At 35.4% G+C, this 23,467-nt stretch overlaps 1 protein-coding gene across 1 annotated transcript in view; it reads left to right on the forward strand.

Annotated features, from left to right (window-relative positions):
* The window catches only part of UBR3 (ubiquitin protein ligase E3 component n-recognin 3), a 113,287-nt gene that overhangs the window by 44,022 nt on the left and 45,798 nt on the right, over positions 1–23,467 (forward strand). Inside the window, 8 exon segments of the mRNA XM_080621699.1 lie at positions 3,130–3,226; positions 4,823–4,964; positions 7,629–7,733; positions 8,576–8,749; positions 10,412–10,872; positions 14,755–14,843; positions 22,420–22,569; positions 23,031–23,164. Of these exon segments, the coding sequence (XP_080477825.1) occupies positions 3,130–3,226; positions 4,823–4,964; positions 7,629–7,733; positions 8,576–8,749; positions 10,412–10,872; positions 14,755–14,843; positions 22,420–22,569; positions 23,031–23,164 (1,352 nt within the window).

Consider the following 23,467-nt stretch of genomic DNA (forward strand, 5'->3'; position numbering starts at 1 on the left):
ACAAAAACCCCAAACCTACCACCACCAAAACCCCACAAAACTTGTTTGACTTTTTCATGATTGTCTGTCTCTTCTGTTGAAAAGCACTGCTAAACACTGTTAGTAGGTTTTAATAGTTTTATTTTTATCTAGAGTGAAAATGAGCATCTCTTATTAATAGAGTATCCTTAGAAAACAAGGGAAAAAAAGAGAACTGAAAAATTATTATTTATATTTCACTGGTCTGCGTATGTCATTACTCATGGGATTTAAAAAAGTCTGATTTACATTCTTCAGAGTCTACAACTGTTAGCACTAGTGAGGTGTCAGTTGCAAAGATACTGTCTTTGAACTTCTCTGCATTTTCATTAATAAAGGTACCATGATATATAATTCATTCTTTTGTATTGCTTAACTATATTGGTATACTGTAACATTTTTCCTAGTCAATAGTGAGGGTCTAGAACAAAGTTCAGGCTGGACTGGTTAGAGAATATTGTTCTGTAATTCTACAGCGGATACAGCGCAAAAATGGCAAGTTTCTTGCCCCAGCCAACTCATCATCTAAATTGGACTAAACACAATATTGGCGTATCAAAGGAGAGGAAAAACTTAGCAACTCAGTGTTCCATTACTCTTTCCTGTCACTGAGCAGATAAGCCTGTAGGAATTTGAAATGCTCCATGTGCTCTGGTTGTGCTTCAGCTCATGGCAAAGCTGAAGAGGGATTAACTCCTTCCTCCCCTGTGTACCTCCCTTGAGAACTAGCAGGGTTTGGTCTGACAATCTTGAAACCATTTGGTTTGTAGGCTGTGTTATTTTGTGGATTTTGTTGTTGTTAGTACAGTATTAGTTCTCAAATTAACTTGTTTGCTAGTTTTTGTACTGGGAAATTGATGAGTCGGCCAAGCTCTCACTTTGTACACAAATGAACAACCAGTGCGGTAATTTTGTGAAACTTCAGTTTTGGGAATTAATCTGTTCTGCTTCCTTGATGTGTAATTAGGCAGCTTAACACCTATGTATTTAAAAGAAATTTATTTTAATGTAATGTAAACTGTGTTTCCTTATGTGGTGTCTGTTTTTTTTCTTGAGCTTGTGACATGCTGATCTTTTTTGTGAAGGAAAAAAAATAAGATTGATTTTTAACTATAAAACTTTAGGGAGCATTATAGTTGGTTTTGGTTGATTGGTTTTGGTTTTGATTTTTGAGTTTTGGGGTTTTCTCTTTATTTTTGTATTGGGGTTCTTTTAACATATTTTACCTCTGGAGTCGATTGTTCATCTTAAAGTGTTTAAGTATCTCATCTATAGCAATGAATACCGAAGTAATTTGTAACACTATGTAAAATCTCTTTTCCTTACAATAATACAAAACTGAAAGAGCTTCTGCAGAAATAAAGCCAGTGTGGTTTTCTTGCATATTACAGCCTTTTAAGTGTTACAGTCTTTGTAAGACTATATAGGTTCTCAAAAAAGAATGGTGATACTCCAGTTGGTTTTAAGAATTGTAGTTTGTGACCTGTCACTCTTTAAGTAAGTCACATGGAGATCCATTTCTCCTAATCCTTGGCTTTCCTAAATTTAGGGGAAAAATCTACTTTATGATCACTGAAGTCCCAGATTCTCCTTCAATTAACCATCAGTTTAAAAAATAGAGCATAGTTTTTCCTGTTATCTGTGGATTTGTATGCTGAAGGTGATAAGCGTGTGCATTTCTAATATTCCCTGTATGGTCACTTAGTCCTTTTTCCTAGTTGTGCATTAGCAGCCCAAACAAGCTTGGTCTGTGTTTCAGACTGCAGTAGTAAACTATGTCCAGAAAAAAATGTACTTTTTGCAAGCTGAGTTTGATCGTATTTCATACATAGTGGAAACTATATGTGTTCTCTCTCAGCACCATATGAGTGTATCTGTAGAACTGCTAACAATAGCAGGGGTTAATAGGAGGATAGACTGCTTGTCTTCCCACCTGGGGGAATTTAATCTCAAAATCTGCTAAAGCTGCTGAGTTTTGCCTGTGAAAACTTTAAAGAATGTTGTAAGCACTTGTTTTGTGTTATGCCTGCTGGTGGAGTTAAAATTCTGTATCTACTGGGTTTCTTCTTCCTTTTATGGGGTCATCGAATCTTGCCTTCAATTGCTGTGCTACCAGAGCTCAGGACTTCAAAGCAATTAATAGAATGAACATCTTCATTTGGCTTTAGGTTGGAAACTTAGTTTTATTTTATTAAATACCTTGTAAATAAAAAAAAAAATCAGTTGAATGGGATATCTTTGTGGTCTGTTTTGACTTTCCTGTTTGTGATTGCTCTGAAAAGCCACTCTGCATGTTACTTCAGAGCTACCAAATTAAACAGAGATAATGAAGATTTTAATGCCAAAATAATGCATAGGTTTTAGTTTTAAAACAAAGGCTTGTTTGTAAATGATTGATCATAACTGTTTTTGAAGAAGAAAGTTGGCCATTTTCAAGACTGAACAAAATACTGTGTTGTAGTCATTTGGTTCACTGCATTTAGTAGTTAAATATCACCTACATGCTTAACTGCTCTGCACTCTTCCTGTTTTCAAGAGGGCTTATGCTTATCAAGTACCAAATGAAAAATGTTGTGAGCCTTTTCTTACTTGTACTTGCAAATTAAAAAGATCAAAACAAGATGCGTACTGAAAGGTGTTTTTTGGTACTGCCTTCGTATATTAACAATTGGATAAATACGCTTAATTTTTAAATTTAATTGAATTTTTTTTTTTTTTTTAATTTCCTCAGCATATATCGCAACTGTTAGTTTACCAGAAATATCTTACTTTTCTTTTTATGTTTTATCCCACATTGTAAATTTTTATGTAACAGAAAGGAAAAAGATAAAGTAAAGCTTGTTAACAGAAAAGATCTATTGCCTTAATAGATTGTTAATTTATTATTTTGGTTTTGTTTTGGAACTAATAAAAATTTCACCAAAGATATTGTTTTGACCATCAATATTAGTAATTATTAGTTCAGTAAGTATTGTTAATAAGAATTATTAATATTACTGTACTTTGTTTCAGAAATTACTATATAATAGAAAGCTAGTGAAGAAGAGAATCTAGAATAAGTTATAAGGTCTTTAAAGAGAATTTTGACATGTAACTTCTTTCAAACAACAGCTGAAGTTTGGGATAAGGAGTTTGACCCGGTCATGGTAATACTTCGAACGGTTTACCGTCGAGATGTGCAGTCTGCAATGGACAGATACACAGCATTGTAAGTTGGATCGTTTTTAAAAATGTAACATCCTATTGTTGCTCTTGCACAATAATTTTTTCATTTTCACTGTCTGGTAGCGCTAATCATGTACCAGTGTTTTCAGACCTCAGATTTGCCCTTGAGTAAATAGTTTGTAAAAGCAGTATCAGGGCTTCGGTTAGTTTAGTCTATTACTCTTCCATAAATATTTAGAAATACATAGGAAGTGCCACAGACTAAGAAGTGAATGTCATCACAGATGAAATACTTAACCAAAAGTTAATATTTAAAAATCAGTTACAAATTACTTAAAGAAAGCAGCCTTATCTATTTTTATTTATTTTACATTTAGGTACATGAAGCACAGTATTACAGTGTTCTGTGTTTTGAAATAATACTGAAGACAGTGTGGGTTTTTTCTGTGTATTCCACCACTGCAGAAACTGTAGGTGAATTAAGTACTGATCTAAATACAAGAAAAAAACATTTGTGGAACTCTCTTATGTTCTAAGAAATAAGATTATTTGGTCTTAATTCTGTTCCTTAACATTCCATCCCTTACAGCTTCTTATCTTTATAGATTTTGATTTCAGGTAATTTAATTTGGTTGTCTCTTTTTTTGCACACCTTGGGAGTAAAAAACAAGGTTAAAAAGCCCATATAATAAACTTGGTGAAATAATCCTCTGCCCCTGTGCTCATTTCATTAAGTCAAAGGGTCATCATAAATGTACATTGTAAGTAATTTTGAATGGCGTAATGTTCTATTGAATAACTGCATTATTTATTGAACTGGATTCCAGCTCCTTATTAGAAATTTGGGTCCATGTTAAACTTAACACTTAATATTTAAGTTCTCAGATACGGTAGCACTGGTACTGTCTGCTATAGCTAATGTTAAAGCTGGAGCAGGACTTTTTACAAGGGCATGTAGTTACAGGACAAGGGGAAATGGCTTTGAACTAGCAGAGATTAAATTTAGATTAGATGTAAGGAAGAAATTCTCTATAAGGTTGATGAGGAACTGGAACAGGTTGCCCAGAGAAGCTGTGGCTGCCACATCCCTGGCAGTGTTCAAGTCCAGGTTGGATGGGCCTTTGAGCAACCTGGTCTAGTGGAAGGTGTCCCTGCCTGTGGCAGGGGGATTGGAACTAGATAAGCTTTTAGGTCTCTTCCAAACCATTCTTTGATTCTGTGATTTCTGTGTTCAGGGTTTCCTGGTATTGCCTGTAATCCATTCCTACAGATGTGAGATTTCTATGTTCAGTGTCTGACTAACATGTGGATTTGGGTGAAGTGAAAAGTTTTCTGCCTCTTTGATGTGCCTCTTAGAATGAAAATGGAATTCTTAAATTCGTAGCTTAATAGCAGTAATTGGAAATTCATTTAACTTTATAAATAAAGGTAATTTAAATCAGTGGTAATCCACAGAAAAATAAGAATGGATTCAGTTTGTGTATATATTCCTGGTTTTGGAATGCTGCTTGAATAAATGCCTTAGAAATGCTCATCAATTCTAAAGTCAGTCTAAACAAAAAGAATGCAGGATAGTTATCTGTAATGGTGGCAGTTGTCTACATTATTGTAGTGTTTAATGTCTCATTTCTTTCAACAGCTTAAAGCAAAGTGGTAAATTCCCTGGGAACCCATGGCCTCCTTACAAGAAGAGAACACCACTGCACTCAAGTTACAAAGGTCTCATAAAGCTTTTGCACTGTAAAACTCTGCACATTGTACTGTTCACACTTCTTTATAAGGTACAGTCATAATTCTCATTAAGTTCAGTATCTTATTTCTGTTTTTTTCAGAACAGGAGTTCTTAGAAGCATAATATTTAAATAGATCATTTGGAGTAGTCAAGTTCAAATTGATATAATAGTTTTTTGGTTGGTTGATTGACTTATTTTCCAAGTCTAGTATGATGATGTTTTTCGACCGTTTTCATGATTTCATGAATGATTATTTCATATATACATACACTAAATCAGGTACCCGAGTGGATTAGCAGCCTTACTCTGTGGAAATCTATCTTAACTGTCAGAGTTACTATTTGAATTGTTGCTCCTTGATAGTTCCAGGGAGTATGGTGGTGTGAGTAGTGTTACTTTGGCTCCCACTGCAGTGTTCTAAGGCATCAGCAGCCTCTTCAAATATATGCAGTCTTGATGGCTTTAGATCCTCGGTGGCAGATATGCCTCATAACTGCAGTTGGTTCTAATGTCACTTCCCAGATACAGTTCTGGCTTTTGATAACATTATAGCACTTATTTTTCAGGACTAACTGATGCCTTTAAATTGTGTTTGTTTTGTCTTCGGCAGTTGGCTGCCCTTTTTAAGAGAAGGACATCCTTCTTGAAGAGTACGTTCATCAGAAAACTTTGAATCTGTCTTTGTTTTTGGAAAGTGTTTTCAAAGCACTGTGCTGCAGATGCAGATGAGGGCCTGTAAGAAGTGGTTTGATTGAGTCATACTTTTCCTGAGCAGACGTTCCTTTTGTGCTGGCTTAAGTGCTTCCAGCTCCCCTAAAGCTCGTTTCATTTCATTGTTAAACTTCAGTTGAATAGAAAATATTTTTTGTAAAATATAGTAAAAATGTGCTATTTATAAAAAGCTGTGCTTATTCCCATGAGTTGTTACAGCTGATTTCTTTCTCTAATGAAGTATCTTGTAAGTTGTCTATATACCATTGAAATGAATGAAGACTTAAGATTTTACCTGAATTCATTCAATATATTTCACCTTTATGTCAGAAAAGGAGTTTTTCTCAAGAACTTCCTATTGTTTTCACATTAATTACTTAAGTAAACTGTAGGTTTGACTGTAACTAGTGTAACTTCAAAAAACTCCCTTTAAAAAAAAATGTATAAAAATGTTACTATTTTATTACTAATTCTTCCTTCTCCTTAGATGCCATCCTCTTATGAGTAATACTCATTTCCATAGTAGCCTGTCTACAATGAAATTTTCAACGTATTTTCTCGTCCTCTTTTTCAGCAGCTTGCAGGCTCTTGCCATTTTCTTCCCCTTAAATCAGAAGCTTTTCTCAAGAGAAAAGCTGTTTGGGTTTTTAATTTCAGCAGCACTGCCTCTTCCTCTCAGTGTATTGAAAGCTGTGTTAGAAGAAAGATACGGGCATTTATTAATTTAAAGATAAGGTTATTTAGTATTTATAATTAAAAAGGATTATGTGAAGATGGTTGTGAACTAAATTAATGTTAACCCTTCTGGTGTTTCCAGTTATCTAGGCATTGCTTATAGGACTAGGACATCATGAGGCCTTCTGGTGACTAGTCACATGAAAAAAAGAGGGGAGGCTGGGGGCAGCTCTTTGCTTGTACCTGACAGTAGTGGTATCTGTGTGGCTTTATCTGGCATTTTGATGTGAGATTAAATTGCAGTTTGAACTAGCAACAGTTTGAAGGTACAAGTTTGCCTGGAAAGATGTAAAGTTAAATTTTGCTTTTGTGGTGATGCTCAAAGGTCAGTTTTTTCTAAACCTCAAAATAATTTTTAGTAATCTTAAAAAAAAAACCCAACAATTTTTTATAAAACCTGGGGGTCCGAAGTATGTTATCCAGAAAACTTTTGTAAGTTAGGTATAGTCGAATCTTAAAGGGCTGAGTGGAATAATGATTTCCTGTCTTTTAAATACAGCACTGCTTTTGATCCATCACATCCACATCTTATTTTGTAGTGGTGCTCCATTGCTGTTATTGAAGAACTATATTAATGTTGTTACTCTTACTATTCTTGGCTTACTTGAAAGTTTATTTTGGAGTTCTGTTTGTTTGTTTAATCCTATAGCATATTCAGGTATTGTGCTGGAGCATTCCGTAATAATAAAAGCGAAATGTAAAATACCCTGCTGATGTTTCAGAGTAGGTATTCCAGGAAATTGAATAGGAAATTCACTGCTCTTGAAAATAATTTTTTCCTAACCATATTTTTGTGCATATGATAGGGCTTAGAAAGTGTTATTCTGCAACAAAAAGAAAACTATTTTACATGCTAAAATCGGTGCTCAGTGTCAACCCGGAATACACTGAAATAGCAAGTGGTGTTACTGTGTTCTGCCTGTCCGGTCTTTTCTTTTTAACTGATACTTATGTATCATCATAGAAAAAAAAAAACAAAAAACCAAACAAAAAACCAGGCAAAAAAATCAGGCTCAGACATTCTTCTACCTTTCCTAGTGTGGCTAACCTGGAAGGTCATGCTCTGAGGCACTCTTTGTAGGTAGTATACTGAGCTACTTTCTTTACCATCTAATTTGTTAGTGCTGTTCATCAGGTTTTTAGCAGTTTTGGGTTTTGTTATTTGTTTTTTTTTGTAATAGAAACTGTGAAACTCTCAAAGGTGAAAGCTTCTAACATATGAATGTCTTTTTTTTTGGCTTTTTTTTTTTTTTTTTCTCTCCCTAGATATTAATGGATCATCAGAATTTATCAGAACATGTGCTCTGCATGGTTTTGTATTTGATTGAGCTGGGATTGGAAAATTCTCCAGAACAGGAGTCAGATGAAGAGGTAAGAATAAATTCTTTTTCATTAAAATATAAAAGTATTGTCTAATGATTCCATGTTCTTTAAAAACAGATGTTTATTAAAATTATAATTTTACCTGAGAATAAAACATCTTTACTTAAGCAGGAGGAAACTTTCAACAGTTTCTGTATGTATAACCTGGTAACACAGATTGATTACAGCGTTACTACTCTGTAAATTAATACATGAAATTGGACGCAAAAAAAAATTAAAATTATTGATTATGAAACTTGCTTAAAATTTCTGGATTTTTCAACTGAAATATTTTATCACTGAGCATGTTATTGCTGAAGTCTGTATCTTCTAAAATGTGTCAATTAGCCAAAGTTTCAACCGTGCTTTTGATGAGAATTAGAATATAAAGAGCCATTATTTTTGTGATTCCAGATTCCCTTATGGTATATAACTTTCTTAATTTTTCCTGCTGTTTAACATTGCTTTTATGACTACAGATCTGCAACTTTTTTTTCCCCTTCAGAGATTGACTTTGTATAGTTTGTTTTTTTTTTTTTTTTGTTAATCTTAGATTGTACAGCTGTGGATTTCTCTGAGTAGTTCCTTTTACTTCTGTTACATAGGTCTGATGTCTGTATTTGATTATATTAAAACCAAACATACAGATTTATGTACTTAGCAGACCTGTAGTCCTCATGGTTGGCATCAGCCATATAATTTTAAACAGGTGTATCAGCTCTAGTGAGATACATACTGTTCAGCATAATTGCTCCTGTATCATAGTGGCCTCTGTAATGCAATTATAAAACCCACATGAATTACAGTAACACATAAAAGCAAGTATACTTCTTTCTTTATTGTTATTTTAGGAATCTGCAGGTGGTCAAGAGCGTTGCCATGACAGTTGGTTTCCAGGTAGTAGCTTGGTTTCTAATATGCGTCACTTCATTAACTATGTCCGAGTAAGAGTGCCAGAAACTGCTCCAGAGGTGAAGAGGGAACCACCTGCAAGTACAAGTTCTGATGGTTTAGCTTCATCACAAGTAAGTATATACAAATACCAATCATTTTTTCCAGAGTAGTTTATTTCCTGTTTGGTCTTTTTTGTTAGGAGTATTTTTCACTGTTTTTATGAATTGCTTAGGATATGTTTTTCTCCAGTAATCTTTGAGTGTACTGATAACAGAAGTTATTTCAAATGATACCTCCTTGCAAATGATGTATTTAATGACTTTTTTTTTTTTGTCCTCAATCTACCAGAGTTCAAGGCGGAAGAGCCTCCAGAGAGAGGTAGATCTGTGTGCAGTTTGTTCTCCTAAGCAATCAACTTAGCAACGTGGCTTTAACTGTGCTCACCTTAACATTCAGTGAAATCTAGTTTTCCTGAATTTCCTCTTAATTCATATTGCAAGGACTCATGCTTTTTTCATATTATTGAGTGTAATCTTAGGTAGTAGATTTTTAAACAACGAAATGCTCTTAATTTTTAATACATATTTTGAAATAAAAGCTTTCTATCAAATATAAAATGTCACTGATAGCGTACTGCTTGAGCTTTGTGTTTAGGCCTGTTTTGTCTTGCCAGTTATTACTAACATTTAATAATGTAGAGTAGTCTTAGCGTTCCTGAATTTAGAGAACTTTTAACCTTACATTAAAAGTGCATTTTGAATTGTTAATGGCACGTTTATTTGGTTTGGGTTTTTTGGGTTTTTTTGAAAACAAAATGAAGATGTAAACAGTGGGATCCTGAAAAATTTATATCCAGTCGATAATACAACCTCTGTGTCAGGACAACTTTTGTATACAGCACTTCTGATTACTTTATGCTGGATGTGGTGGAACATAATGGATATTTGTTTTGCATGTTAATGTTAGAAAAATAGATAAAAATTGAGGTAGCTGAGATGAAATAGATTAGAACATAAGGTAGGTGAGATGATTGTCAGAATCCCATTTTTATGTTTGATCTCTGAAGAATTTGATATCTCTTGGCTGGTCAGAGTCCTGAGAAGGAAAGGGTAAGATGTAAAGCATTCTGAATTTCATGTTCAAAATATTGAGGAAACATCTCTGCTAGGGATTCAGTATATGTGAGTTGCTTCCATGTGCCCTTAATTTGGGACTGAAAGCAGGTTAGTATAGATAGAATAGGGCTCTGTCATTAATGTAACTGCACTCATGCTCATGGATCTTGAACAGCAAGCTTCCGGATCTCAGCTAATAAACCTACACAAAATGGATAGTGCCTGTGGGGATGTGTGGGCTCACCTGTGTTCACCTCTGTGGATTATGAGTTGCGTTGTGCAGCAGAGCTCAGTAGACTTAAATAGAGACACTGAAATTACATGAAAATTCTAGAAATTATGAATATTCTAGAAAAAGTAAGGAAGTATTTCTTTGGAAAATGGAATTCTGAGTTAGACTAGAGCAAAGCCAATTGATGATTGTTTTGGTATGAATGACATTTTCATTTTGTACTTGGCTTTTTTTGCAGCTATTACAGATTTGTATAAAAAACATGGTATGTGGGCTTAGTATTTTGCCATACCAAATCCCAGTGCGTTTTGGAAGGGGAAAGGAAACTTCAAATGTTTTGTGCTTTTCCTCCTAGCTTAAAGTATTTTTTTATAGTTTTATAAATGTGTATTGTCTATACTTGTATTTTTGAAAATTAAACATTGTAATTTGTTTCTTCCCCCAAGAACTCGGGGACAGCTCAAGTGTTCAGTTTAGTCGCAGAACGCAGGAAGAAATTTCAAGAGATCATCAATCGCAACACCAGTGAGGCAAATCAGGTGGTTCGGCCCAAAACATCAATGAAATGGTCTGCACCTGGAGCAACTCCTCAGCTAACCACAGCCATTCTAGAGGTCAAGGAAAGCATTCTGTCCTTGCTGATCAAATTGCATCATAAACTCTCAGGAAAACAAAACTCTTACTATCCTCCATGGCTAGATGATGTGGATGTTTTAATCCACCCAGAAATTCCAAGATACTCTCATGGTGATGGAATGACAGCAGTAGAAAGAATTTTATTGAAAGCTGCTGTACAGAGCAGGTTGAATAAACGTATAATTGAAGAGATATGCAGAAAGGTGACACCTCCTGTACCACCAAAAAAGATCAGCTCTGCAGAGAAGAAAACTTTGGATAAAGAAGAAAGGTAACATTAATAACAAAGTAAAGAGGCAGTAGAAGGGCAGCATGTGTTATGCATCTTATTGACAAATCTCTCTCTAGGCCTTTGCATGAATTGCTTATGAAAAGAATGTCTTAATTCTACTTTTCTTTAGCCATTTTGAATATACATGTTTTACATGGGTATTGAGGAAGAACGTGCACCTTGCTAACTAGATCTTTGCATTAGAAAACTTTCATAATGATTTTATGTTATATGCATGCTCACTCTTCATGTTGCCATGTACACCACTCATATACAAAGGTATACAATGAAGATCGTGTTAACTTTTCAGGCTTAACCTCAAGATGAGTTAGACATTTTTAGACATTTATTTCATGTTGTTTGTTCATTCACATGAACACATCACACCATTATTATTTTTGTTTGTTTAATATATGTGGCTTTGGCAATTCTGCCTTTTGTGCTTGTTCTGTATGTTCAGTTTTGAAATTCGGTTTTCAATTTTAATAATTTTTAAACTTTTTTTAGATTAAATTGCTATTTTCTTGTGACGTGGCCTGAAGACCTGCATGCCTGGTGCCTGTCTTGGGCTGAAATTTTTTTTGGGAAAAAACTCAGACAGTTTCAAGATTGAGGTTGGGGCATAATGGAGTCTTGCGAGCACCCAAATTACTAGCTGTATTGAAACTGAATGCAGAGAGCCTGCTTCTCTTCTGCTTTTAACAAATGTGTCGGCAAGTGAGTCCGATGGAAGATGATTCATCAAGGTCAAATGCCTAGAGGATAGCAACCAGAGTGGAGAAGTAGAGGTGAAAACTAGGACTGGTAGGAGCAGAGTTGAAGACTGGGACTGGGAGGGGAAACCTTCTGGTTGATGTAATAGCGAGCAAAGGGAAGTTGCCAAGTCAAATGAATATTTGATGTGGGAAGACTCAAGCTGGCAAGTTGGGGATTATAGGGAAGAACTTGGGTGTCAGGACAGAAATACTCAGAGAAGAATAGCAAGTGAAAGAACCGATTTTTAGTGAAAATCTTTATGGGGGAGGAGTTTTGAGAGTTGGTAGGAGAAGGAGGAACAGGAATGCAAAGGCCTGGAAGTCACGAGTAAGAAATTGGCATTCAGGGGGGATGTAATAGAGCCAGCTGGAAAGAAGAGTTAGGTGGAGGTGGGAGAGGAGTGTGGGAAGAGATTGGTAGCTGGAACAATGAATTTGAAGCAAGAGGATTGTGGTTAGTGTTAGAACATCGGAGTGTAGAGAGTGTCAAGTCAGAGTGTTTACCACATGAACTGAAGTAGAGACAGCGCAGAAGCTGGAATGGACAAGAATAGTATACTTTGTCCATGCAGTATTTTGATGTATCAATGGTTTATGTAACCAGACTATAATTACAGTTCTATAAATTTGGTTCTATAAACATGCAGCCATCTGGCTCAGTTGATTTCTAGATTAGCTACCTTTGTTCATCCTGACATTCTTATTTGAAAATATTTTTTTCATTAAATTATCTCTGTGTCCAAGACCTACACTGTACTTGAAAATTAAACATAAAAAGGAGATTTAATATTTTTTCTAAGTTACATACTGTACAAAGTAAAATTACTCCTTTTTCTTGCAAGCGTGCAGTTAGTGATTTTCAACATCCCTTCTAATAGTTCAGTAAATGAGAGAAATAGTCAAGGTTTAGTGTGTAAAATTCTTTCAGAAAATGCCAGACTGAATGGCTGCTTTAAATAAAACACAGCTACATCTTGGACACCTACTCATTATTGTGGTACTCAGTAGTGCTGGATTTATGCGTGGGAGAAGGATGGGAATCAATGAATCATGTAACTTTTCATATAGAAAGGGTAAGGTTATTCCTTTCCCTCTAAAAAGGATATGATATTTTCAAAGATCAGTTGTGGGCACTTTTATGTTTTCAGTTAAGTTCTGGGGCTAGCTTAAGGATGAAAATAAACGTTTCCAGTTCTTTGTTGTTCTGAGTGATTGTTTTCTTTCCCCCCAGTTCATAATGGCATTGGGGACCCATTAATGGACAGTGTGATAATTGAAATGACTAATCTCATAAATTGACAGTGCTCATATAACCACGTGGCAATTTTTACATTCTTTTTTATTGTTGTTTTGTTATTCTTTTACACCCAAGTCTAGTTTTGTGTTAGTGAAGACCAAGTAGACTGTGAGTGTTCAGTGATCACCCTTTTTTGGTTACTTCAACATATAATGACATATTTGGCATCACTGAGGCAATGGGTTGTTGCCATAGAAACTGTAATGCAGCTTGAGCTGTTTGCAGTGTTTTTTTCAATTGCAGTGTCATACTCCCATGGGCCATCATGGAAAATTACAGTACTGAGCTGTACTGAACCTGTCAGAGTTTGTTTATGTCTTCTTATTAAAGGCCTCTGTTTACAGTCACCCTGCTTTCAGTCAAGGCGTGTATTGAGAAATTCCCAGGGAGGAATAAATAAAAAGAGGTTTAATGAAAGCCCTGGTATGATGCTCAGAATAATGAATCTTAGGTTTGTTGTAAATAGAAGTCATTTTGAGAAATGCTGGTGGTAAAACATGACAGATAAATGGGCAGAGGTATTTGGGGGTTTAAGGTGCTTTTAAGAAAACAAGTTAGAAGCTTTGATTTATAAACAGGCCACTTAAGGATAACATGTTACAGTATATTAGCTGCTTTGGTCCTGTGCATGTCTGTTCCTGTGCCAGGACAGTAATAAGCAGACAGTGCTGGAGACGAGGACTCACCCATCAGCATATCAGACGCCAAGTGATGTTTTTAAATCCCTTGTTAGTTATCTGAATCATCCCTGTGTGGAGGGAGTGTGTTGTAAATGCTGATGCACAGAGTTTGTAGCTATGATAGAGCGTCCCTAGCTGCACTGGGAAGGTGCTGCATAAAAGCCCCAGCCATGGTGTATGTAGGTCTTTGCATGAGCCATGTGGTATGAGTTTTGTTTGGTTTTTCCACTTGCACTGCCCCATTTCTACTCTTTGTAAACTCGTGTCAAAGTAAAGACCCTTTCTTGGTACCTCAGGAAGAGAATAATAAATTTCTATTTTCTTTATCTTTTTACATCCATCAATATTATTCTACCTGCTGCAGTATGTATATACACAGTTACAGAATAGCTGGTCTTACAGTGTTGTACAGATCACTAATACAGTTTAAATGGAAGGATAGTCAAGAATGAGTCTAATGTCTTCCATTTGTAAATCTAGAGCCGTATTAAACGATGAGGAAAAAGTTAGTCAAGTCAGCGTGGCTCCAGGGAAATAAAGGCCTTCAATCTGGAAACAGTCTCAGACTTCTTTAGGTATGAAAGCTGTTGGTAACCAGCATCCTGGGTAGAAGTGGGGGAATCAGTATAAGGAGCCTTAGCTGGAAAATAAATAAATCATACTTGTTTCCCATGGCATCAAGCTTCATATCAAAAGTGAGTGAGGTAGGCTGCTGCTATCATTATTACTACTACTGTTATGATTACTATTATCTTGTTAACATTGGTTGCTCACAGGAGCACTTGACAATTGACATTTCACTCTGCTATTCTTCTCTTGCGCAATAGAAAAATAACTTTGAAGAATAAAGTCTTGGGTTCTTTTTCTTATGATGCTATGTCCTAATCCATTAAAAGACATTTTGAGTTCATGGAGGGTATTTCAGAGCAGGATTTTATTTCTTTCACACTCAAAATAACTGTTAGGCTTGAAAAATCAATCTTTTATTTAGAAAGAAACTTGAATTTTGTATTACATTGTTGAAGGTGGAGACTGTAATAAGCCTGAAACTACTGACTAAAACCTAATTTGTTGTCCTCTGTTATATGTACTCTTTTTTCCCATTTTTTTTCTTCACCTCGTTTTCTCTCCCCCTGCTTCTTTCACTCAGACGACAGAAAGCCAGGGAAAGGCAACAGAAATTGTTGGCTGAATTTGCTTCAAGGCAGAAAAGCTTCATGGAAACTGCCATGGATGTTGGTAAGTTTTTTTTTTGTGTGGTTGATTGCTTATTCCCTCTGACCATGTTAGTATTAAGGATTTTACTCAGTTTAAAAAAAGACAAAACTGTATGCACTTGCTCACTAAGTATTTAAGAGGCTTAAAGTTATGTTTTCTAGGACAGATAATACTGAATACAGAATTGCTAAAGAATAAATTAAATTATCTTGAAAATATTTAAATAATTTTGTTACTACTGTTTCTTAATACACAGTGAATGAAATGTGTGATGTATTTTTGGAAGTATTTACTTAACGTCCCAAAGTTAGTTTGTCTTTTAAAGACTTCATTTTCTTCAATCTTTAATATTAAAATTTAAGATTAAGGTCTTAAAATTTAAGGTAAAAGTTTTCCATTTTAAATCTCTGTATAGAATTAAGGAAAGCATAATATTTAGATCATTTCAGTTGCTTTAAATGATAACATTCTATTTCAAGCACAGGCTTTACAGCAGAACCAGCTCTTGTTTTTCTTGAGGGTAAATAGTTTCACGTTCTGCTGTGTAGAAGCATGTACTCTTGATTGATTTGCTTGTGTTTAACTGAGGAATGGAAAATATTTTAATCTTTTGGATTATTATTTCATTGAAAGTCAGCACTTTTCAAAGATTGAAAAAAAGAAGGCAGAAATTGAGGTACTTTTTTTTTTTTTTTTTCCCCTTTGCCTCCCCTTTTTAAATCAAATATCATCTGCTGTGTAGTTCGATTTGAGTTTAAGTGCTGGCAACTGCTTTTGCTGAAGAAGTCTGATTTTTTTTAAATTGTTAAATTCTCTCCAGTTCATAAGTTGCTGAGAAAATTTATTCCTTTATACTTACAAAAGTCTTGTATAAAGCAGTCATTAAAATTTCTTCAGCAAATTAATGACTATATGTATAGTGCTATGCTTGGAGGGTGTGCAGTACAAAACAAAATCCACAAATAAAAATGAATTTAAGTCATGCTTATTAAATGGGTAGCTGTTTCTTATTAATCTATTAGTTACAGTAAGGAAGAAGAGAATTAAAAACATGCTGTTCTACTTATTAAAAATTAAGTCTTTTTATGGTTGTGGCTAATTGAAAGCAATTGGAAATCTTTGATTCTGCAGTCAGCTATATTACAAATTCTTGATATTGCAACTTTAAAGTTGATGCTTTTGTATATGAAATCACTTGTAGCTATATATATTTACCTGTCATAGCTATATTTTCATATATACATATGCTTGCATAAATACCCCATTCTTGAGTTTTATAAGCTGTGGTTAAGGTAACTACTTTGATTTGTGGATGAACCACATTAGTTAAATTAGGTAAATCAATAAATTGCACAGTATTTATTTATGTCAAGGACTGGTAGCTTTTACTGAACTACATATGTCAGATATCTAAAAGAATCCCTAATTTCTTTAACAGGCAAACCTGGGCCCTTTGTGCTTATGATTGTGCGTTGGAAGGTTCTTGGGCATGCAACAGTGAAATTGTTTGTTTCTTAGTATTTAAATAATGAATAACTTCAGATATGTGACCATAAAACGTAGTGCGAGTTGTCAGTTGTACCAGGTCATGCACAGCAGTAGATAGAATCAGCTCAATGGAGTATGTTTTCATAAAATTGTTCTGCATGAAGACTTCTCTTGGCAACAGCTTAATAGAATTCCAGGTACTGTGTTAGCTGAAAAATTGCTTTTCTTCTCAACCAACTTTTTTGAGTGTCTTCTAAGTTGCCATACTGTTTTCTGAGTTTGGGATGAAAAGTTTGCTGAATTTGTACTATAGCCCAGTATTAACAAGCTTTTAGGTTCTGACTGGCAGAAAGGAAGTATCTGTTCCATTATAGTGTGTGGGATTTATTTAAAAACCTAGATTAATTGTTTCAGCTGTGAATGCAGTATTGATATGTTAAAGCAAATTATTGAAAAAGCTGCAGAAACTATTGTTGCTATAATGCTAATACACAAGACATGGCAAGAATTCTGAAGCTAGTCTTTCTGGAATGATTAAATTGAAAACTACTATGTTTAATAGGCTTACCCTGAATTGTATTATAGCTGAGTGTATTTTGTTTGAAAACAAAAAAAACCCCTTTCATACTAAAATCAGTCAGTTATAATGTGTTCCCCTCTCACACATTCAAACTGTTACCTTTTTTTATTACATCTGTTACTTTTATTATAGGTTGAAATTCAGCAGTAGGTTTATTCCTGAATTTCGATTGTTTTTTGTAACAGTAATAGCACTGTCAGAATGCAGGGATGGTGAGGCCTCAGCTCTGTGGCTTTCTCACTGATTCAGTTGGTGGCATTTGAGCAAGTTATTACTATCATCGTCTTTTAAAACTTCTTTATGAAATGTGGATGTGATTCACCAATAAAATGTGAGAACTGGTGTAATTGCTTGTGGGTATGGCACTAAAGAAAATTCATAATAACTCTCTTGACTGAAAATACTCTGAAAACAAATGTGTCTAGAAGATGACAGGAATAATAAATAGCCAAAGCTTAAAGATCATTTTATTAAAACCCCATAAAATTTATAGTTTCCAAAGTCTTTATTAAAATACACAGAGCCACTGTTAATCCGCTGAGGCATTCCTCTGCTTTGATTGTTGGGATACTGCAGTGAAACATGGCTTAAAAGGAAGTTGTTACCACTTACGTGTTCATTTTTCAATATTGAATGTCTCATCTTACCAGCAAAAATTATGTATTTGAACTGCAATTCACAAATTCATCTGAGATGCTAAAAGGTAAAGGATGGCATTTTCTTGCATATAATTACTGTAAAATTATATGTTACCCGATTATGTACCCCTTTACATTTGGGCCCCCTCTTAATTTCTATTTACGTTCTGTGACATCTGCAGAACTGCATTGCCATTCAAGCTTGCCTGGAAGTAATTAAGTGAAATTTAGAAACAGCTATGTTAATGAACTAGGATGGAACAGAACCCACTGTGCTGTCTTTAGCTGTTTGACTGCAAGACAAATGTAAAAAGTAGAAAAATAAACCAAGAAACATCTTTCTAATAGTAGAGATAGAGCTCTTGAAATATCTAAGAAGAATGTCTAGTGAGCCACTAATGTGTTCTCATGTAGTCATATACAGTGTCAATGCCATAGTTCTTCTAGTCTCCTACTAACAGCTACTTCTACATCTTTGTTTTGAGGTCACTTACCTCAGTGTGAGGCTGTGGTTTGTCTGCTGTGATGTGAAACTCCATGCTAGGGATTTTTGAAACTTCAGCTGCCTTTCAGGCAGGACTTGATAAGAACAGAAATTAATCCCTCTGCTCCAGGTTAATAGTATCCTTTAACAAATAACAGTGATATTTATAGAGATCTAAGTTTTATAAACATGAAATATTATGATCTATTCCAGGCAAGCTGCTGAATTACTTAATCAAATGTATCTTAGTGAAAATTTGTGAATCGGTTATTTTGTAAATTAAGATACCTTGCATTCCTTCAGTGGTTTTGCTGTCTCTGAAGTGCCCAGTGTGGTGGTTATGTTGGAGTTTTTTTGCTGTTGTTTCTTTAAATGCTCATGATAAGTATGGGGTAGGATCTTTGTGTTTCTTTCCTATGACGTGAGTCTTGGCAGGATGTTACTTTGTCCTTCAAGAGAAAATTCCTTAGCTAGACTTAAAAAGAAGTGCAGAGTTTTAATGCAAGGTGACATACATTTCCTAACACTCAATCTTCTGAACCCAGATAGAAAAATAAATTAGGTACTGATCTCTAGTGATTATGTATGCTGGGTCAGGGTGAAGAGTATTAGCATACTAATGGTTGCTTTGATGCCAAGGGGCCACTTTGACACAAAATGTCAAGAGCAGGAAAAATGTTGACTACCATCAACAGAGACTGTAAACTATATTTACTGTGTTTACAAGGCCCTTTTGGTTCTGGGGTTTTGCTGGCTAGGGGAAAGAATAGGAGTGAATCTTTTGGCTCCGGATAACAGAACTGAAATAAAATTAGAGCAGCAAAGCATTCTGCAATACAACAGTGTGCCAGTTTTTACTAGAGTGATCAGTATTTGCCAGGAGGTAGGAAGTGCTAGGATTTTGTTACTTTGGAACCCTAACTCCTAGTGGTACAAAGAGCTAAATAAGTAACTGTAAGCATCTTTGATTGTATTATAAAGAATGCTTGATGTAAAATATGCTTGCTCTCTTGTATGACTGCTGCCTGGCTAGTAAAGACATGCTTCAGCTTAGCAGCTAAAGCCACCTTGGTCTTCCTTGCTCTTTTTTGCCACTACTTACTTTGTGAATCTCCTCTAGAGTGATGAGCTGTCTTGTTTTGGATGACATTGGTTTTCATGCAAAACAAGACTGCAGGCTCCTACAAAAACTGTTTGAAACATGGAGGAGTAATATGCCTCAGGATCAGTATCTTAGCAAATAGCTGGCAAAGGATTCCTTTGGCACTCAGTAAGGCAACATTGTTCTGGGACGTAGCACACAAGTGCTGTTTTTCATAGAGATACCTCCCTAGTGTCAGCAAAAAATTTTGGGAGCTTGTGTACCACGGGAAGCAAGATAAGGAGATTTAGGTTATTCTTCGCCTTTTATTTGCAACTGATAAAACTTTGTTCATGTGGCAGTTCTTGATGGTGATTTGGGTGGGGTTTTTTAGGTAGAATAGAGGGAATTTTGTTATATTAAAGTCAGTGTTTAAGGCTTTTCATCAGTGTAAAAGGCTTTTCATCAGTGTAAAAGCCATTTAATGAAATAATAATTTTTATTGAGCTGTCTTTTTATAATTGCATCCTGTCAGCTAGGAAATGTTAGCTCATGCTTTAAAAATCAGTAAGAACTTATACTTTCTAAATCAAATTAATAAAATAGCATTGCAGCTCCAGTCATTTTAAATAAATGCATCTTAAGTTGCTGTGGAAAACACAAAGCAATTCTGTACTTTTCTTTATATGAAATGGAGCAAGAGGAAAAAAATGTTGTGGAGCTCTGTTTCTGGGCATTTAAAGCTTCCATATGAGTACTATTGCTGCAAAATGCAATTTAGTTTTATTTTTCCCTATGTGTAATAGGAAACACATAACTGAAAGTGAAGTGGAATGGAGGCATGCCAAGTACAAGTATCAATATATTAATGAAATATTTTAGAAGAAGGTTGCAGAAAAGTGTTTCTCATTTTCAACAGTATTTTGAGTTGAAACATGTTTGTCCTGGTCTTTGCCAGTGTAGGTAGATCATGTAGCTGATGTGGCAGGGTCTGGTGCTTCCACAGGAGCTCCACAGAGGCAAAACTCAGGAGGGCAAGAAAGGCGAGAATGAGATGGTTGTTATAAGCATAGCTTGCTTTCTTTTTTCTGGTCTGCCACTAATATGTTTTTCACACCAGGAATTATGCAGCCAAAATGTACCCTTTCAAACAGACCGTTGCCTGAATTTGATCTTCTGAAGAAGCTGACAACTGGTTTAAGCCAGTAATCAAGGCTTATCATAGTCCATTCAAAAAGAATTGGGGAGGAGGAGGTTTTGCTTGTTTCGTTGGAATTATTTAAGTCTGCTTAATTATTTGAGATTTTAAATTCTTGCAAATTTCTCTTGCCCTTGGATTTTGTGTAAGTTGACTTTGTTTTCTTTCACTGCCTCTGGGGGAGATGATTTTATTAGGAAGTCTTCCTTGATGCTAGAAGTTTAGTTCTTGAAATATGATTGTTTGTCAAGTAGCCTATCACTTGGTCTAAGTACTTACGAAGGAAACATGCATTAGATCATTAAGTTCTAAAATTAAATTAGCCTGATTTTTATGTGCCGGTTGCACATAGGCAATAGAAATATAGTTTGTGTATACTGAACCAGTTGGAAACACCTTTTAAACACTGAGATGTGTGGTTTTTTTCCTTCAGGTTTAAAATATGCAATTTGCTATGAATGAATGGTATTTTGTAAACTAAATTTTGACTGAGTTTGAGGACATCCATTGAGTTTTTCAAAATCAGATTGATGCGCTACAGTGTCTTTCTACACTTAAAAAGTATTGAATGGATGTGTATCTTATGTTGTACTGACAAATTTTAGAGTAGATAAGTGAGAAGGCTGAAACTCTGCCGTCATTCTCATGTAGTGTGCTTCTCATACACAAGTATGTGTGAGCATGCGTTACACTATTATGAGGTGATGTTAAATATAAAAGATAGCTTTAGTTCTTACTTCCTTCTGTGCTACAGTTGCTCTGAGATTTCCTGGATATCTGAACTTAAAAAATAAATCATGTGCAGTTGCTGCATTCTGCTTTTTTTGTCATTGTACATCTGACTGCCACTAGATGGTGATAGATGTGTGTACAATATTAATAATTGCATGTCAGTGAAGATCGGAGTTCACTTTCATGTGACCCTCAATAACTGACTAGGAAACCAATAGTTACTGAAATTGTGTAATTTTGATACTGCCCTGTGAGTGAGAGCATAGCATGGAGGTTTTCATAGCAAGGAAAGATGCTGCCTGGCGTCAAGCATGCTTCTCCTTAAGCAGCGTGAACTGCTGAACTTCTCATGGACTTTAAGAAGAGAGCAGTTCCCCTAGGAACAGTTCTGTGTGAGGACTTTTGCTGCACTCAAGGTTTTTGGATTCTCTATCCATCACCTTGGCCTACTTAATCAAGGAGATACAAAGGGCATGGTTGAAGATAGGAAGGAAGTGTTTTTGTTTTGCAAAAAATTATCTTCTAGGGAAGAAACAAAGCACCCTTACATTCTAGGTCAAGCGACTGGCTGTATGTGTTCCTGAGCAGTCAGGAGAGGATCATTTAGTCCTATGGTGCTTTTCTTTCAAGCCAATAAGGAATTCTTACCTGTGTAAGATAAAATTGCTTCTGCCTCGGTTAGCCCCCTGCCCAGAAACCAGCACAACCAAGTGCAACCAGCTACATCAAGTGCAGTTGCATAAGTAATTTGAAGCTGGTCCTTAGCCTCGAAAGTTTCTGTCTTTGCACCTAGGAAATTATACTGTGGGGCATTAGAAAACCAGCTCTCTGAGACATCTTGCATAGTAGCAGATTGGTTTCTTAATGACCGCTAATTTTTAAAGATTGTCCAAGTTTCATATTTTAAAAAATCTTTCATTTTTAGTTGCATGTTAGATTCACCTTTTCTAAGCATCTTAAAATTATATCATACATCTCCAGGGTAACTTTCTCCTTACAGTTGTTGTCAATCAGTTATGAGCAAATCTGGTTTTAATAGAGATTCGTATTCATTGCCTTTCATTTTTCTGTGTTCAGAGTTTTCAGTATAGTATCTAATGAATTAGAAGCTAGATCTCTGCTTTATATAAGTTTTAAAGAGATCAACTTTAATACAAAACTTGAACTAAACATTTCATTCCACTGGGAATAATTTTGAATATGGGAAAACTTGCACTTCATTGTACGGGTATCTTTCTGTTTTAAGCAGCAAGGTTAGTTTCAAGTTACTTCCAATATTTTAGTTATAGATAAACTAGAGGAATTATTTTGAAGGGTTTTTTTGTCACTACTTCAGTGGAGATGCAGTTGGATTTCTTTCCCTCTGTTTAATATGAATTTTCTTACCCTTTTTTAGAATCGCCAGAGGCTGATACTGCCATGGAGGTAGCTACATCGGAACAGCATGTTTCTGAGGCCATATATGATTGTGTTATTTGTGGACAAAGTGGTCCTTCTACTGAAGACAGACCTACAGGGCTCGTTGTACTATTACAGGCATCCTCAGGTATGAATATATGACTTGTTGGACAAGCAGTGTTTCTGCAGCTTTTAAAATGTGTGCATAAATACCATTGTGTCTCATGCAGCCTGGAAGGACAGTGTGTCCTCTTTTTTTGTGGGTGGTCCTCCATAAGGCACATATATAGATCTGAGGGTACTGAGAAAATGTTCAAATGTTTGGGGAAAAAAGCGAACGGTTGGGTTTCCTCCTAGTTCCTATGAGCTTTGCAAACCCAGGAGTATATAGTAGGACTGCAGGAAAATAGGTATTAAAAGAAAAAGAGAATTAAATAGACATTAATGTGTCTGTATATGTGTGTACATGTATGTACTTCATGTACAAGCACAACAGTTTTTTGATATTAAACAGTAAAAAAAAGGCACATTGTAGTTACAAACCAGAACTTCCTGGTTGTTTTCTTAGTTGTTTAGTGTATTGTTTTGTTGCTGCATTTCTTCATACAGTGTTGGGACAATGCCGCAATAGCACTGAGCCGAAGAGACTACCAACTACTGAAGAGGAGCAAATATACCCTTGGGATACCTGTGGAGCACTGCATGATGTGAGGCTTACAACTTTACAGCGATACTTCAGAGATGTAAGTATTTCATATGAACAATACTGCCACTTACGAAAAATCTGTGTAAAAGGGTAACTGAAATTACAACTTAGAGTCCTTCTTCTTTCATTTCTACATTTAGTAAGTGCTGTGTCATGTTGCAGTAGTTATGAAGTATTTACATCTGATAGGGTCCCTATTTTTAAATAGCACCTGGCTTTCCCAGAGTTACACTTCTGGCATCTAGTACATATACAGGCTATATAGTCATTAAGTACCCATACAGATCTTCTATTTCGCAATTCAGTATGACCACAAATTGAGATGTGGGTTTACTGTCTT

This window comes from Psittacula echo (assembly GCF_963264785.1).
Source record: "Psittacula echo genome assembly, chromosome: 6".
NCBI lineage: Eukaryota > Metazoa > Chordata > Aves > Psittaciformes > Psittacidae > Psittacula > Psittacula echo.